Below are 18,412 nucleotides of genomic sequence, written 5' to 3'. Positions count from 1 at the left end.
CGAAGATACAGTTTCAAGCTCATATACCTTATTACTACAAGGTACTGTTTATATGCCATTCGTCAAACTTGGGAAATTCGGACTCTATCTATGAGAAATTAATGATAGCACACATGTGCTATCTTTTTGTCCAAGGGTGTAAAATAGTGCAATACAGAGTGTTCTGTGGATAACTCATGGTGTTTTTTAAAATGTATATCCGTAGAGTGTAAATTTTAAATTTATAATAAGTTTGTTATTTAGTGTGATGATATATGCAACACTTCCGTCGTTTTTTTCGGCTAGTCTATCAGTCAGTAGAATGTAACAATATATTTATCCAAGCTTCACTGTACTATGCAACAGGGGTCAATAAAACAATGTATGTGTGAAAGGAAACGATGCTATGAGTAGCAGCAATTATTTTCAGTTTCTCCTCTTGTTTATCCAATGAAGAATCAAGTAATTACAATTAACAGTAAGACAATAGAGCAGCAGGAATGAGTATTTATTGTTAGAAATGATGGACTAGCTTAGAACTGAAATTTGTGGCTTTTAATTCCCTCTTTAATACATTTTATTTCTTTCAATAAATTAAATCAGAAAGCTTCTTATGAATTATTCCAGAAATAACGTAACATAACTTCTTTAACATACTTTGCATTAACTTATATTACAACTATCAGCAAATGAAATTTAATTATATTTGAAGTTTGCCAGACTCTTTAATGGAAAAATTTGTTTGAAATTAATTACAAGCCTAATTTTTTGTAGGAATTAGTATTATGAAATTTTGAAAGAAAAATAAAAGGGGACAACGTGTATTTCAAAAGAAGTTCTCGCAGAAGAAAGAGAACGATCTAAGGTGCATCTGGAGAGAAGCAAGTCCCAGATCAAACTACCAGTGGCCAGTTGAAACCAGTTTCAATTTATTCGTGGCTCGTGCTTCGATTACTGGGCTCTTTTTAATTATTTTTCTAGCGAAACTGTGACCGCCATTTTCCACGTCCACTACTTCTTTAACAGCCAATTAATCCATCAGGAAATCTAACTGACATTCTTTTTAAACGAGGTGTCGAATGCTATACTTGCCCATGTCTTCTGAAAGACTCAGTCTCCCTCGAATTAATTAATTCTCTTTCGAATATGATTATCCATCATGAAATTGCCGTTAAATGTAAATATATATATATATATAAATTTACCATTTTAAGTTTTCTATTATACTGTATATCTTATTTGACAAGTAAGTATGAGATATGCAAATTAGAATTACTAAAAAATTAATAAATAAATGTCTTATGTTTATTATAAATATTTAGATTTATGTTATACTAATCAATTTTTTGGTCTTGACTTCTAATAAATAAAAACAAATACTGTATTCTCTTTTCTTGACAACTTGTTACAATAAATAATTTACTTTATTGTACAAAAATCAGTTTATCTATTGTATTGAATATTTCAGTATAGGAGTTTTGAATATATAAATTAGAATTATTGAAAAATACAGAGCAAGTATCTTATTAAATATCTTATATTTTTCTTTCGATCATTCCTTCTGGTTTTAATGAATAAACAAATTACTGTGAGAAGAAGCTATTGTAATATTGCAGTGATTTAAATAATGATTTATTTCACTCCATTAAATAAAATTTTTATGAATCTGATAGTATAATGTACAGATGTACTTATATTTACTTATTCTTATACTTACTTCTGTTTATCTTTCTAAGGTTCTCTTTCTCCCTGTTCCTCTCTCTTTCCCCTGAAACTCTATACACAGGATCATCCTCCTGTTTACCTTCGAAGTCAACGGTCTCTTTACCTTGATCGTGTGGCATTATGCGAGCAAAACTAAGGAACAGAAAGAAAAACAGAAAACGTGTAGAAATATCGATTATTTTGACAGCCGAAGTATTTTATTAAATTAGACTAAACCAAACATATAGATTATAGACGAAGTCAAATGAATAGTGTATTTAAAATACGTGTGTGTGTGTGTGTGTGTGTGTATGAGCATATTTATGCGTTTCTCTCGAGCTCGTAGAGTGTATGAAAAATTCGAATTTCTCAGCTTTCACAAAGTTGAAGTACTGTTTTAATTATTTGGGAATTGAAAATTTATTTGACGAAAGAGTAAGTATTAATCTTATTTTGATTCTTTTAAAAGGAAACTAACTAATGAATTAGAATATAACTTCATTTATATAAAATTTCAATATCTTCTTTAGTAGAATACTAATTTTAGATTTTAAAGCTTTTTAATCTTTATATTTATACAATCTAACAAATTAATTATCGAGTGGGAAAAAGTTTTAATATCTTTAAATATCTTTTTCAGTATATCTCTTCAATATTTCTTCAAAAGAAGATTAATTTTATATTTTAATTTAACATTTATATTTTGTATAGTTTATATATAATTTATTTCCATCAATTGTTAAATCATTTGAAAGTATTCTTTGAAGAAGAAATTTATTAGATATCTCTAAATGTGTAATTACTGGTTAGTAATGTTATTTATTTCGGTGTGTTCATTCATCAATTAGCGGTGTAACTTGTTTAACCCGATATGAATCATGCGTTCCTAGTAGAATTACTATAATCATTAGAGGAAGAGAATTTCATTGTAACATGTTGTGTCATATATAATCTGGAGCATTTCTCGCCTCTCCCCACCATCTTCTTTTGTGTTTTCATACGCATAGTGCAGGCGTAATCACCTCGTCATAGTGAATTAACTTATGTTTCAATTATCAAAATGTAAGCTAAACAAATTTTAGAAGACTCAATTACGTTTAGAAAACCGATAAAACGACAGATTCATTCAGAAAAACTCACGAGTTCTCCGTTGCTACAATGAATAACAGAGAATCTCCTATATTTAGTCATGAACACATTGTACATTTTTCCCAAAATTATCTTCAACTATCTTCACTGTTGAAGACTGTCAAGTTCTTCATTCCTACTTTTATCAAATATTTTTGTATAATTTTTTAACTTCAAATTTTTCAATTTTTCTTCCTTCTTCGTTATTAATTCCAATTCTTAATTACACTTAACTCTTCTAACTCTTCTGCCTCCTAAATTATGAAATATTTCTTCCTTTCTCATTGTTAATTTTTTTTTTTTGAGTCTGCTTGCTACTTATAACAAAAATGATATAAATGAAAGTGTCAGAGATGTAGAACTTAGAGGAATATTGTTGATTTACAACCCTTTAAATGGTAACCGGTTGAATCCCGTTCCAACTGACTGCAAACACGGTTTTCATGTATACTCTGGTTGGTGTCGATTTTTCATGTTTCAATCTTCAGCATACAGAACGGGTAGTGGTAGTTTATCAGCTCTCTTTATCGAGGAAACCATTGCAATCGCGAGTTCGCTCCTGTAACTGTTCATGGTGTCTCTTGACATTCTTCATAAAGTATATGTTCTCGAATATGAGTTGCTTCATGGAAGCTGTAGAGGATAAGGACATGGAAACGGTAAGTTTATTAAAGAAAATGAGCGAAGAATTGGAGAAAATAGTAGCCTGTTGCATGAAATTATAATTTAGGGTATTTTTTCCTTCTTTAAATATGACATTCTCCATTTTAGTCTCTTTTGGTGTTTTATAAAAGTGGAATAATTCCTTAGAAGTGTCTGCAATTGTACTTCTTAGCTGTTTTAGTATTCTGGTAATAGAATTCGTCATAATTTCTTCTTCTTCATTTCTTCTTAAATTTCCCTATTAAAATATTAAAATTATATAGTGAGATATCAAAATATTAAAATATTCCTGAACTTGAATTCTTTTCTTTTTTGGCACTTTGCATTAGTATTTCCTATATCTTCTTGAATTTTTGCTTTGTAGCTATATTAGAATATTGCTAAGTTTGATTTGTTTTTCTTCTTAGTATTTTTACATTAGTATTTTTCATAATTTCTCCTTTTCTCATTTCTTCTTGAATTTGTCCTGCAATCATAGCAGAATATTCTTCAGTTAGACTTTCCTTTTCTTCAATATTTTTGTATTATAACGTTGAACAAAGGAAAAGAAGAAGAAAAAGAAAGCGAAAAATAAAGAAGATTTAGAATATTCTTCTGCTCAACACTTCTTCATTTTTGGAAGCTTTGTATTAAATTTCTACGTAATACATGATTTTTTCGTTTCTTCTACCATTCTGCATTTTGTAACTGTATAGTAAGAGCTTCTTCTACTTGATGGACATATTGTAGTATTTGCTGCAATTATAAATAGATAGCTAACACCATTTGTGGCAAAGTTGCGTCAAACCATGACGACTATCGATTGCCATTAACATAATTTTTCCCGTGTCTACGATGCATAACAGATGTTTAGCATTTGAATTGGCAATTTATGCAATTCATCAATAAACAGAGAAACCGTGTGTAATTTTATCATGTTTATCTCCAATTTGGATTAACAGTTCTACGAAATTATAAGGAAAATAAAAGAAAGATTCGAAGCAATTAGATCATTGATAACAAAAATTAAAAGAAGATTTTATCAGCATTAAGCGTCCGTTTATTCTAAGTCAAGTCAATTATTCTATGTCAAATTTTACACTGTTGAAAGAAAAAATTGTTCAAATTAAAAGTAATTTCTAAGTTATGACGTTGACTGTCTCCGCTTAATTATGAATAATAAGTCTGTCATTGAGAATTTAGGAAGATCACGGTGTCTTCCACATAAACATGGATCAATTAAATTAGTCTTCAAAATTATATAAGATACATTCTGCTTTAAAGAAGATATAATAACATTAAATACAAGTTTTCATTTCTTCTTTCGGTGTTTTCCTTTCTACTAAAATTTGTCCTTAAATTCTCTACTTTCTCTTCTTTTCTAAATTCTTTTCTTTTAAAAGTCTCTTCTTTCTTTCTTCTTTGTTTCTTGTGTTACGTTTTGCTTGGTATAATGATATAACGATATAAAATTCTTACTGGGATAATTTGATTAAAGCGCGAGAATCAATGGGATGTCAGTAGAGTGTCACAGAGAAGAGTTTTCAAAAAAAAGTTAAAATGTTTGAAAAATTGGAAACGCCACCTAGTCAACAATTTTTCTAATTTCTCTAAGAACAAAAATCTACGTATTCGATATTCCATTCTCAAAGTATCAAATTAATATTTCCAAAATTTAGAAGACATAATCTATATTCTACATCTTACTATTCTCACTTAATTAACAATCTTCCTTATTGAAAACAAAACAATTAAAAAGAAATTTCTAATAAAAATAAGAGAGAAATCTACCAATTTTATATTACACCCTCATCCCACTTCTCCTCATAGCTTAGAGTATCATGTTTTTACCCTAAACACACGTAGGCCACTCATCAACAGCGTAATTATCGTGGTCATAAGTATCGTTTTCATAAGTCCGCAGAATGGAAGAAACTCGCAGCTCTGGAAGGGGTTAGTTCATATAAATGGACACATGTGACAATTAAAACGACAGTCTGAAATCGTTCTCCGCTTAATCCGCCGGCTCCGTTCTAAACAAGACGCGTGAAACTGAGAGTCCCAATTAATTAGTCAACTAGAGTTTCTCATCACGACTTCTTCAATTCCATCTGGGACAATTCTGAACAGCTAGTTTGATCCGTTGCTCGCTAAAAAATCCGGGCATATATGCGTTACGTCAGGAAGGCTAGCAGCAAGATTATACAGCTGCAATTTCGTACCTTTTTACCAACTACACGACATCATTAGCGTCTTAGACCATCATTTTCATATTTTTCTTTGTATATCTTCTTCTCTTCTTCTTTCATCTTGGGAAGGTGGACTGCGTTTGGGTTACCTAGAAGTTGTTAACAGGTAAGATTTTGTTTTGCAAATTTTCTTTGATATTCTGAGTGGCTTTTTTAAAGGTATCTGTAAGTTTTGATAAAATAAAAAAGTAAAATTTTTAATTCTGAAGATATTTCTGTTGTTTTTAAAAAGTATCTGTTGGTTTTCGTATAGGTAAGGGTAGGTTTTTGAAGTAAAATGGTAAGATTTTTAATTTTGAAAATTTTTTTTTATGTCTTCAGTGGTTTTGGTAAAATTTTAATTTTATGAGCAGAGTTTTAGAAGTATTTGTTGCTCCTACTAAAGTGAAGAAGTAAAATTTAATTTTGCAAATATTCTTTATTATATCTTAAATTATTTTCTAGTATTTATTGTCTTCAGTAAGGTTGGAGGCATAGTTTTTCTTGAAGAAGTTAAATGTTTCAGTCAAAATGCTTTGAAAATTATTGAGGATAAGATTTTGAGGTATTAATAGTTTGAAAACGTTGTTACTCTTGAAAATTTCTTGGCAAGATATTTCAAAATTTCTAGAAACAGAAATTTATAGAATTTGGAGAATTTTTGTAAATTTTCAGAAATTAAGATACCTAAAAAATTATAAAATTTATAAAAAATTCACAAAGATCAGAAAATCTATAAAAATTCATAGGAAGAGAAAACAAATATTACAAAATTCATAAAAATAATAAAATAATTAATTTATGGAAAAGTTGTACATTCTACAGTAATAAGTTATTAAAATTGAGTTGAAATACAAGGCAGATGTTATGAGAAGAATGAATAACGTGGTATTACCTCCTTTATTCATTTAGCTATCCTATAAGAGGTGATAATATTTAGGGATATTTGGTTCCCTTTGCAATTATCAAAACAAGATCCTGTATTTCCGCTTGTCAGCTTTCAAATGAATTACAATTGTAATCCGGGCTTTGTTTCCCCATTGATATTCTAATGACAATCGCATTTGCTCATGCATCTAAATCAATCTTTTATCTTGTAGCATCGTTATTGCCAGAGTTCATAGTCCTGTTATTAATCAAGATTATCTTTTATCTTTTCAGAAGCATTTATCATTATATTTAAATGTATCCTTCTTCTCTTTATTATTAAATAATTTAGTCTTATAATGGAAGAATAGACAAGACATTTTTAGTATTTAATTAAAATTTGTTGTCAGAGCTTCCTCTGGAAACTAATTCTAACATAGTGATTCTTTCCACTTAATGCGAATGGTTTCAACCCAGAATCCTAATAGAAACCACTCTTAATGAGAACTACTTTTACCAAAAATTACTTTTAATGAAAAATACCCTTAACGAGAACCAGAACGTAATAATAATTTAATAACAATTAGAGTATTTACCAATACCAATAATTAGCACTAGTAACGAGATAAATCATACAAATTTATTAGTGATAACGTCATGTTTTACAATTTTAAACAATAAAATGAAAAATGGATAATTAAGGATGAAATAGAAATTTGTAGAGGAAGAAATTTATAGAAATTCACAAAAAACCAGGGAATCTATAGAAAATAAGAATTAGAAATATAAAATAAAATATAGAAATAGAAAATTTGTAGGAATTTATAGCAGAACAAACGTACAAAAATTAAAAAATCTATAGGAACACTCATCCAATTAAAAAATGAACAGATATTTATAAATTGCATAAGACAAAATATAGCAACTGAATACCCCATAAACTAAAGAAGAAAGCATAAAGATATCCAAAATTCAATAAATAAAAAGAGAGAAGAGATATGCAAAATTGATTTGAAAGTGTTCTTATATTGACTTGAAATACAATGGAAGATTTTCATGTGCATAAAATTGTTTACATGTGAATATGATAGAAGATGTGCCTATGATTCCTTATTTAATTACATGTTCCTCCTGAGTTTGAACAAATTGGACCCATTTGTTTTTGACTTAACTGGTTCTAGCCAGGGTCAAGCAGATTTCTTAATGATGATCGAACGCCGGTGTTAATAGCCACAACTACGGTGCAAATCCTTCTAAACAATTACACCAAATGGTGAGACATGATATACGTTCAATAATCGTTCCATTCCAACCAAAGCACACATAGAACACACACTCTGCTTATGTAAGAAAGAATCAAGTTGACTAAACGATTACTAAGCCCATTTGGTCTGCGTATTCATACTGGATCGATCGACACCAGCAACTGTTAGTTAAGTATTTAGGTTTCAATGCAGCCGATAAATATAGACCTGTAACAAATGAAAGAAAATGTAATTTGTTTTGAGATACATGCTTTTGCATATCGAGGAAGAGATGGAATTTTGAGGAATTCCTTTGAGAATTATCTTCTTCTTTGAAAGATTTATTTTTGTAAGTCTTGGAAATTTCTTTGAAAATTATTTTGTTCTTTGGCAGATTGATCTGTAAAATAATATTTTATGGCAATATTTTTTAATAATATACTGATACCAAGATTTTGAGATATTTCAGAATTTTGGGAAGACAAAAATTCAAGGGGAAGAAATTTTGGGGAATTTCATAGAAAATCATTCTGTTCTTTGGAAGATTAGATTGAAGAAGATATAATTATATAATATAACTATCTCAAAATAATATTTTGTGGGAATTTTCTAACAATGTTTTGATAGCAATCTTCAATAATAAATTTTAAAAATGAAAATGGGAATTGGAAATTTAAAAAAATTGATTATGGATTGATTGAAAGGAAAAATCAGTTGTTATGTTTTTCACACATTTAATAATTTACGTGATACCACAGATACGTAAAATGATATGGAAACCGATCGCATAATGGAAATCAATCCGGGTAGCGTATCGGTTAGCCACGTTTTCCACGTGATTGTAGATCTATAGAAAACACACGATCGAGTGTCAATAAATGAAGCTCAAGGACGGAAAATGCCGAGTACAATTGGCATTTGCCTCAATTAGTCTTGCTTATATTTCCTATGTCTTCATAGTCAATATTTATTATATTTTTAGTAAATTTAAATTTAAAAAAATTTTTACAACTAGTTTCATAAAAATTTTCTATGTTGTTGATTAAAAGAAGTATATGGGTAGGCACAAGTACTTTTGACAATTTGATTAAGATTATCCTCTACTTATCAGAGATTAAAAATTTATGGCAATTTATAGAGAAAATCTATAAGCATATTTCTTCAATTAAAAAATGTAGAAAAAAGTATAAAAATTTAATACCCTCAAAAGATAAAAATATTCAAAATGAAGAGAAGGAACTATACTAAAAAAGTATCCTAACTTCCAATTTATTTCAAAAGAAGAAAAAGAGCTACAACTCACATTTATGAGAAAATTCTCTTTTTATATTCAAGCTCCTGAAAAATGAGGTCGCGTGTTTTGGTACTATTCTTCTGTCTGGCGATTTCTTCAGCAGAACAGCGGCCATCCGCAGAGACAAAAGAAGAATGCATAGAAAACCATCCTGTTCTTCTCTACTATTTTTCATGGGCCGATTATATGGTGTTGGCTGCTATGTTGGTAATCTCATGCCTAATAGGTACTTTCTATGGTTTCTTCGCTAAGAAGCAGGAAACCAGCCAGGACTTCCTGCTTGGTGGCTCAAACATGGGAACGTTGCCTATGGCGATGTCACTGGCTGCTAGTTTCATTACGGCTATTGAACTTCTAGGAAATCCTGCCGAAATGTATGAACAGGTATATTTTTTAATAGGGTATGATTCTATACAGTAGATTTAGATTTATTTTGGAAAATAAATTTTTTAATTAATTTTATGAATATAATTTAGAGATCCATGGATTTCTAATTATACCGATCTTCTTACTTTTTGGTGATTAAACATTTATATCCATCAAATTCTAACTGCACTACAGTTATTATAATAAAACGTTTGTTCGAAAAATTACAGGGTACTCAATTCTGGATGACATGTCTGTCTTTTATTTTGGTTGTACCCATTACCTCCTGCTTATACCTGCCGGTTTACATGAAACTAAGATTAACTTCGAGCTATGAGTATCTTAATCTTCGTTTCAACCGACATTGCAGACTACTTGCCGGAGGTCTTTACATGTTGCAGATGATCTTCTACACATCTGTAGCTGTATATGCGCCAGCGTTAGCTTTAAGTCACGGTGAGCTTCAATGAAACGTGATACGACTCGACTAATCCGCGTCCTCTCGTAATTAATGTGCCTTCTCTTCTTACAGTCACGGGTCTCAATACTTACATAGCCGTCACTCTAGTCTACGTAGTCTGTATCTTCTACGCCTCACAGGTATCTATCCTTCACCTTGATTAATTCCAAGATATATTTTTCAAGTTCCTTTGTTTTCTTTTTTTAGTTTCTTCTTTGTTTTCTTCCCATTTCTCTTCTTCCAAATCTTCTACCCATTTTTCTAAGCGCTTCTTTTTTCATTTTCTCCCTTCATTTTTATTTTCTTCGTCCATTCTAGGGTGGAATGAAGGCCGTCATAATGACGGACACCTTCCAAGCAGCGGTGCTCCTTGGCTCCCTCTTCCTAATCGTTGGATATGGTCTTTCTTGGGAAGGAGGACCCTCTTTAGTATGGCAAGTCAACGAACAATCTGGAAGAATGGAATTCTTTAACATGAACCCCAATCCAACTGTCCGACATAGTTTCTGGAGCGTGGTAATTGGTGGTACCATTTACTGGACCAGCATGTTCTGTAGCAATCAAGCTTCCGTCCAAAAGTACCTTAGCGTAGAAAACATTGGTCAAGTTAGAACGTAAATATCTTCAAAAATTTATTAAATAAATAAAAAATTTACATATATCTTCAGTTTCATATTGTTTTAATTTACCATTCTATTTCAGAGCCTTATGGGTATCAGCTTTTGGTATGATTATAATATATACTATAAACTTCTTGACTGGTATGGTGCTTTATAGCACTTACAAAGACTGTGATCCTCTACTAGCTGGCTATATAAGTGGCCAGGATCAATTGTTGCCACTATACGTTATGAATTTCATGGGCAGTCTCAAGGGAGTGCCTGGCTTTTTTGTTGCTGGGATCTTCGCTGCCTCATTGGGGTATGTTGAGTAACTTTTTCTGTATGTTGCATATCCTTTTCCTAATTAATAAGATAGCTGGGTTAATATTTAAAGAACAAATATTTATATAAAATTTGTAACGATTCCAAAATGAAGAAAATACATCTTGGAAAATGTTTCAGAACCGTGGCAAGTGCTCTGAATTCCCTGGCGGCTATAACCTGTGAAGACATTCTCCAAGGAATACTCAAGATGGAGATGCCAGCCAGGAAGGGTGCAATTTATGCTAGATGGATTAGTATCTTTTTTGGAGCGCTTAGTTTCACTTTGGTTTTTGTCGTAGAACGACTTGGTAGCGTTCTTCAGGTAATAATTTCTTCATATACCATTCTCTTCTTTCAAGATCTCTATGAAGTAATTGCCCTATAAAATTTAAGCCATAAAAATAATTTTCCCATGAGTTCGTGCTAAATTTTTAACATAATCATTGGTGGATCATGGTGACATCATGGTGGATGAAAATTAATTTTGCAGGTCGCACTTTCGTTTAATGGCATGGTCGGGGGTATTACCCTGGGATTATTTTCTTTGGGAATGTTTATTCCATGGGCAAATGCCAAAGGAGCAATTGTTGGTGCCATCACCAGCATGGTGATCGTCCTTTGGATTGGCCTGGGAGCTCAAATTGCTTTACTAAATGGTCAAATTCACCTAGACAACAAGCCAGTGTCAGTCGATGCTTGCCCATGCATTAACACTACAGACATAAATCTAAATCAATTAAATGACAACAATGATGACGTTTACTCCATATATAAGGTACTTACTTTATTATTTTCCTATAATTCTATTTATTTGTTTCTCTTAGTAGCTTCTGATCTTTATATTTCCATTAAAAGAACAAAGATCTTAATAATAATTAATTATTTAGTCTTTAAAACTTTAATTTTTGTTCCTTTTATTTTTAGATCAGTTATCTATGGTACAGTGGAATAGGTTGCATCCTGACAATGTTGGTAGGCGTGATCGTGAGCTGTTTCACAGGTTTTCAGAACTCAGCAGACCTCGACCAGAACCTCCTGAGTCCACCCATTGCTTCTTTGTTCTGTATCAAAAGAAAACCATGTGTCAATAACGTCCATGGTATCACAAACTTTGGTCTGGAGTTGGACGATGAAAAATCTCAGGTGGAAAATACTAAAAGTCCAAAGATATGAAGAACAACACCTATTAATACATTTAGGGAAGATTCTAGGAACTGAAACTTCCTCTTGAGATTATAAGATTATGAGAGCAATCAGATTATTTTAGAGAACTATGGGAATATTCCAAAGGATTTGTCCAAAAGGCAGCAGTTCCTAATTGCAACAGTATATTCGCTATTTTTATTTCTTTAAGGTTGTTTTCTATAGTCAGTTAGGGAAGATCTGCGCTGACTGCACTAGAAAAGTCTACGTGTTAGTTTTTAACGAAAGAAACTTGCTGAATAGCAAAACGATAAGTGCAGAAATGATTAAGAATTCACTTTTGAGAATTAATTTTGTTGTCTCTTGCTAAGGTTTCATAATTCATTATAAGTTTACAAAGTACAATGATATAGATTGCTTCATTCTGATTACGGTGCTTATATAAGGCTCGAAGAAAAGAAGAATAACTAAAATATTGACTATTAAAAAGTACTTCTACCTTGACAACTGAAGAATAGATGAGAAGATTCTGAATTTCGAACTTAAAGTTTTGAAACCTAAACAGGGAAGAATGAAGCGTTACAAATAAACAAGCCAAAGTAACAAAACTCTTTCGAAGAGACTCAATTAAGAATACTTTTTAGAGTATGGAGTATCTTACTTTTTACACTTTTAGAGTATCACGAAGAAGATAGTATTTAAAGAATATTGATGAAGAAAAAGAATCTTAGTAACTTAAGGAAGGACTATGGATACTTACATACTTAAGGATACTCAGAGAAGACTCCTTGCCTAGGATAGGATAGGACTCCTCCTAGAATAGTTTATTTATGGCAGTAATTATTGATATAGTACTTACTTTATTTTGTGAATTTCAACCATTCCTGAGCAAGAAACCTTCCCGCGGGCGGTTGTAATAATTAAAAATTAATTACTAGGAAATTTTCTCTGTAAATTTTTGTCATATTTAAAGAAATATATTATTCTATTTTTTATTTTAATTTTTATATTCATATACTAAAAATGTTTTTATTATTTTTTACTTTTAATCTAACTGGAAGCAACTGTTATTTTAAATTTGAAGGATCTTCTTCGTTTTAATATGAGAAGATTATTTACTTTTTAAAAGTAAAATTTTCCAGTTGATGTATTATCAGTATATTAAATTATAGATATTAACGAGTGCAATTTTTTCTTTTCTTTCGTAAAGAAAAAAACTTTTATACTTTTCTTCATTTCTTCAAGCACCACTCCCGCCCTGAGAAGCTTCTACCGCGTGAAACGTCAATGATTCGTTTAGGAATCTTCTTTTTAACGCCTTGTCAACTCTGGAATGGTTTTTCTCCTCTTCTTTTCTATTCTTCGCTTTTTTCTTCTCTTCTTTTTTTATATTGTGGAGATGAAAAATCATTCTTTCACTTGACTGCGGATCTGTACTTCGTTTCTTCCGAGTATTTAAGTAGCTGAGAATATACGTGAATATATTTTAAGTAAATTTCTTCATTCTTAGATAAAGTATTTGTATATGAATATTTGTGTATATAAGAAGAGAAATGTATTAGGTAACTTTGTTACACTTGTGAGTCTTCGTTTCTTAATTTCTATTCCTTTCCTGTGTAATATTCCTCCATTATTATACGTAATCATGTATTAATTTAAATATGTGAGTTTTTGTGTGTGAATCTTTATGTATTGATTTAATAGAACTTTTTCTTAGCTTTCCTTTCATTGTCTCAGAAAGAAATCTAATTTCAAATAAGAAAAGATGTAATAAAAAAGTGAATGACAAAAATAAATACTTTAAAGAAATCCAGATATTATAATTATAAATTAGATATTAAATAGAAACATTTCCCTAAGAATCATAAAATTCCAAACATAAGAGGGAAAGGACTGGAAAGAAGATCTTTTTCTTCTTTTCTTTAATGAAATCTTCTTAATTTTCTCATTTACTCTGATTGATAATAAATGTCTGCAGATTTATATGTTTATGAACATAAGTTAAAAAATGAAACCCAGATGCAAAATTATTTTATTATATTTCAATATTTCATATTTTTTGGATATCATATGTATTCTCTTCATTTTTACACATTCAAATTTCCCCTGAATGCATAAAAATCCTCAATTTATTCATTAGCATCCAAAAGAAACAACTAAGAGATCATTGCTTTAAGAAGAGCCAAAAGCTGGTCCAGAAAATTGATCAGAGGGACAAGAAGCTGTGGTCCAACTTTTACCACTACAGTTCAATCAGGAGATATAGAATATGCATCTGTGATAAGAGGAACAGTGACGGAGACGGCGATGAAAGTGGAACAAGGAACGCCATTGGGAGAGGAGAGAGAGAGAGAGAGCCATAGAGAAAGGACACGACAGTGAAAGTGGATCAATACGCAGTTAACGTTTCGCCAGGCAGCGTGCAGCCAGAGTTCTGCTTGATATTCTTGTTTTTGTCAAAGAACAGAGAGCTATTAGTGCAGCAAATAGACTTTGTGCAGTGTCATCATCATAAATTGTCTTATTACACAAAATTACTTCATTATTGATATTGTGTCATTAATTTATATCCCATTTCTTACTCAATGTTTCTTCCCAAGTGCATACAAGCTCTGAATACATTTGTAGGATTGTTGTTATTAGCTTGAACCGTTTTGATGCGTGTTGAATCATGAATATCTATGGTGCAGTGCCATCAGTGATAGTGTTTAATGCAAGGACCTATCAGTGACTGCTAGCAATGATTTTTGAGAAGCTGGATAGGTAGTCACAGTGATGATAATTGAGGATTAAATGTAGGGATGGGAAGATTCAAGTTCTGGGGCTGCACAATGGTATGTGGTGGTCTTGCATTGTAAAGGGAGAACCAACCATGTATCTTTCCTATTTTGTAAGTAGATTGTGTAGTTTTCTTATTCTTTTTTCTATGTTCCAAAAGACTTTCTTAATAAAGACAATAATTAGACTATTTCAATGCTGTTTCCTGCTGTGAAATAAGAAAATCTTAGAATACTTAATAAATTCCATTCCACATTCCAAATATGAGAAGATAAATAATCATTTTTCTGAGAAGAACTCTTCAAATTAAATTTTTATTTCACTTATCTCAATGCTTCCTTAATAGGTACACAAAGTCACCTTCAAGTCGGATTTACGGTGCTTCCGTTTCCTACGTTGGACCATTCTAGTGCCTCTCGTTATTTATTTGTCCCTGCTCTTCTTCAAGTACAACAGAAACGTGCCCCTAAGGAGTCTGACGTCCACCACGGCTGTACAAGATAACAAAGGATTCATGATTGAGAATCTTTTCATAGAACTGGAAGCAGTGACAGCCGACAAAAGGGATTTGGAACATTATAAAGAAATTGATAAGAATATCAAGGACGTGGAGGAAGCAGAGAATCAGGAGAATCCGAGAACTTTGCTGGAGAATATCTTTCAAAGAGCTGATACTGATCAGGATCAGTTGTTGGACATCCAAGAATTGGCTAGATGGATTCATACAAAAATTACGGAGCATATCAGCCGAGCCATGAAAGAGAATGTTGGTTTATTTACCGCTATAGATAATAATCCGCGGAATGGTGAGTAATTTTAATTGTACAGATCAGTTTAAACGTAGATTTAAGATACGAATTTAAGAGAAGATATTCTTCTTTATAGAGAAGACATAAGTGTCACTTGAATGTAGAAGAATACAGAACGAATAAATATATGATAATTTCTAAAAAAAATATTTAAAAACTATTCTAATTCTACGAAAAATTTTTAAAACATTGAAAAACAATAATTTTTCCCTCAGAATACAAGAAGAAAGAAGACTATACAGTTAAACTTTAAGCTCAACTATAATCTAAATGTTAATCCTTTAATTGTACAAAATTGAATAAAAAGCAAATTATTTCAAGGAACATTTCAAAATTTCAAAACTAAAATCAGTTATTAAAATTATAAAATTATTTATTAAAAAATTCTTTAAGAAACAAACTGCCATTAATAGAAATATTCAATGTTTTTAGTTTATCTAAACGATAAGTGTTAAATTAATGACCAGTAGAAAGTAGATATGAAAGAGAATGTAAAATTGTATGTTCCCTCTGAATATTCCAGGCGAGATCTCATGGGAAGAGTATCACGCGCACTTTCTCAGATCCCACGGATTCCCAGAGAGCTATGTGAGCTCGCATGACAAGAAGCATAGCGATATGTCGCGTACCTTAAAAGAGAGTATAATGAGAGACAGAGCTAGATGGGCGGAAGCGGCAAGAAATGATCCGGAGAGATTGGCACTCGACGAGTTTCTGGCTTTCACCCACCCTGAGAGCAGTCATAGAGCCTTACTGCAAATGGTCGAAGATCTGTTTGAGAAATTTGGTACGGACACATCATATTTTACCTGGAAACCTAATTTTTTAACTTTTATGAACGAATTTTAATTTTTGGCTGTTTTTACAATTATTATTTTAAACATTTAATTTTAAAGATTCTTTTAGTGTGCTACGGCCTTTTCGAGGTCAAAAATAACTAACAATTTTCCTAATTCCCTTTTTATACTAATTTTTTATAGTATCAATGCTTTTTTCTCTTCATAATATTAACATTAACAATTCTTGCAATTTTACTTCTATTCTCAATAATCTAAATTATTTTTGATATTTTTGTATTATTAATAATGTTAAGAATAATGATTTTGTGTCAGTAGAATAATAATTTACATAATTTTTCTATCTTTTTTCCATTCTAGACCGCGATGGGGATGAACAGTTGACAGAAGACGAATTCTCGGATTTACCATCAGAAGGGATGGGTCTGGACTTGAAGGAAGACAAACGAGAAGCGGTAGGGGGAAGTGACGACAGGCGGAAGGAGTTTAGACATCTTATTGACAAGAATAAAAATGGAAAAGCCGATAGAACAGAACTTCTGGTAATAAATCTGAATCTGCCATTTTCAGGGACACATTTATTAAATTTATTAACCATATATTTATACATATTAAAGGAAACAAATTTTTGTTAAACTTTTTAACTTTTATTATTCTTCGTTAATTTTTTAATTACAATTCTATTCCAGATGTATATAGACCCAAGAAATCCAAGGCACGCGATACAAGAAGCCCAACATTTAATAAGTGTGTCAGATACGAATCTCGACGAGAAATTAAACCTATCCGAGATTCTCAGCAAAATGGACCTGTTCCTGGGTAGTAAAATGGTAGACACGGAAAGAAGTTTCCACGACGAGTTTTAATTGCTCAATATTGAAAAAAGAGACTCAATACTTAATTAAAGAGAAGAGGATAACTGCTTTAATTTTCTAAAGCAAAATGGAACCTGCTCTCCAAAATTGGGCGCCATTTTTTATTCTTAGGAACCTAACCTTATTGTTGACAGTAACCTAACCTCCTAATCGATAGCGAAACATAATGATAGCGTTCTTTTTATATGAAATTTGGTAAATTGTGCCCAATTTTGGTTTTCTAAAAACCTTTTCTTCGATAAGAAGAGTCTTACTCTTGCCGGAGCAGACAATATCTGTTTTTAAATGATACTGATACTAAGTGTCTCAGTAATTTTCAATTAGATTGAGCCTTATAATCATAACCTATAAATTCAGAGTTTGAATGTTTTATTTGGATAAGTCAACGAGTTAAACTATTACAGTTATGGGTTAAAGAACTTATTTTTCCACAAGGATAAGCATCATTCTGCTTTCTCTGTTCCTCTAACCCAGGATTGATGTCTTTCTCTCTCTCTCTCTCTCTCTCTCTCTCTCTTTAATAGATAATTCAGTATTACTATTATATATTGAATTTTGTATGTTTATTGGAAAGCACAACAAAGATTTTCATGTGCTTTTAAACCATGTCTGTGATAGTCTTTTAACGTAGAATATTATTTTCGAAATTGAGGTTAGGACGTCCATTAAGGTTATGTCTACTACTACAAGAATTTTTTAAGATTATTTATTGCACTTTTCTGTTAATTCGTGATAAAACAAATTCTGAACGGGAAAAGAAAATGGAAAGTAATAGTAACTTGAAAGGAACGATGTTGAAGATATGAATCAGATTTTGAAATCCGTCCTTTCAGTGGATCTCCACAGTTATTTGTTTAACAGAGGTTTCTTCGTTAAACTTTTGTAACTTTAAGAATTCTATTCGTGCAAATATTTCGTCTATTATTAAATAGATTTAATTTGCGTCTTTAAGAAGTATTTACATAAATGTGTTACATATGTAATTATAAAAGACATATATCTTACGTTGACTGAAATTTGTAGAAATAAAAATTACGAATGTTCCTTCTCGAAGAAACAATCTTGTACTTTATAAAACGTGTTTTTTGTACATTTATGGTGGCAATAAAAATTATTTGCAAATATCAGAATATTATATATTTCTACTTAAAACAAACCGTGTGTTTCCTAAT

At 31.1% G+C, this 18,412-nt stretch overlaps 2 protein-coding genes across 4 annotated transcripts; both read left to right on the top strand.

The window, feature by feature from the left end:
- Window positions 1-5,429: 5,429 nt before the first annotated feature.
- Window positions 5,430-13,557, top strand: LOC132914723 (sodium-coupled monocarboxylate transporter 1-like). 3 transcript variants are annotated; one of them, XM_060974068.1, is made up of 9 exons: window positions 5,430-5,808; window positions 9,128-9,470; window positions 9,683-9,908; window positions 9,985-10,052; window positions 10,231-10,526; window positions 10,615-10,833; window positions 10,977-11,160; window positions 11,329-11,613; window positions 11,763-13,557. In XM_060974068.1, the coding sequence occupies exons 2-9, from the start codon at window positions 9,138-9,140 to the stop codon at window positions 12,009-12,011; spliced, it is 1,860 nt and encodes a 619-aa protein (XP_060830051.1). In that variant the 5' UTR covers window positions 5,430-5,808; window positions 9,128-9,137; the 3' UTR covers window positions 12,012-13,557. The 3 variants fall into 3 exon arrangements, with proteins under 3 accessions (XP_060830051.1, XP_060830053.1, XP_060830054.1); XM_060974070.1 differs by lacking the exon at window positions 5,430-5,808 and adding an exon at window positions 7,835-7,976; XM_060974071.1 differs by lacking the exon at window positions 5,430-5,808 and adding an exon at window positions 7,984-8,141.
- An 807-nt stretch (window positions 13,558-14,364) lies between these two features.
- LOC132914726 (45 kDa calcium-binding protein) lies at window positions 14,365-18,364 on the top strand. The gene is made up of 5 exons (XM_060974075.1): window positions 14,365-14,871; window positions 15,106-15,565; window positions 16,092-16,355; window positions 16,726-16,907; window positions 17,055-18,364. The coding sequence occupies exons 1-5, from the start codon at window positions 14,818-14,820 to the stop codon at window positions 17,229-17,231; spliced, it is 1,137 nt and encodes a 378-aa protein (XP_060830058.1). The 5' UTR covers window positions 14,365-14,817; the 3' UTR covers window positions 17,232-18,364.
- Window positions 18,365-18,412: the final 48 nt, after the last annotated feature.

This window comes from Bombus pascuorum, chromosome 15 (assembly GCF_905332965.1).
Source record: "Bombus pascuorum chromosome 15, iyBomPasc1.1, whole genome shotgun sequence".
Classification (NCBI taxonomy): Eukaryota; Metazoa; Arthropoda; class Insecta; order Hymenoptera; family Apidae; genus Bombus; species Bombus pascuorum.
The sequence above is the reverse complement of the archived record's forward strand: the minus strand, read 5'-3'. Positions and strand labels throughout refer to the sequence as shown.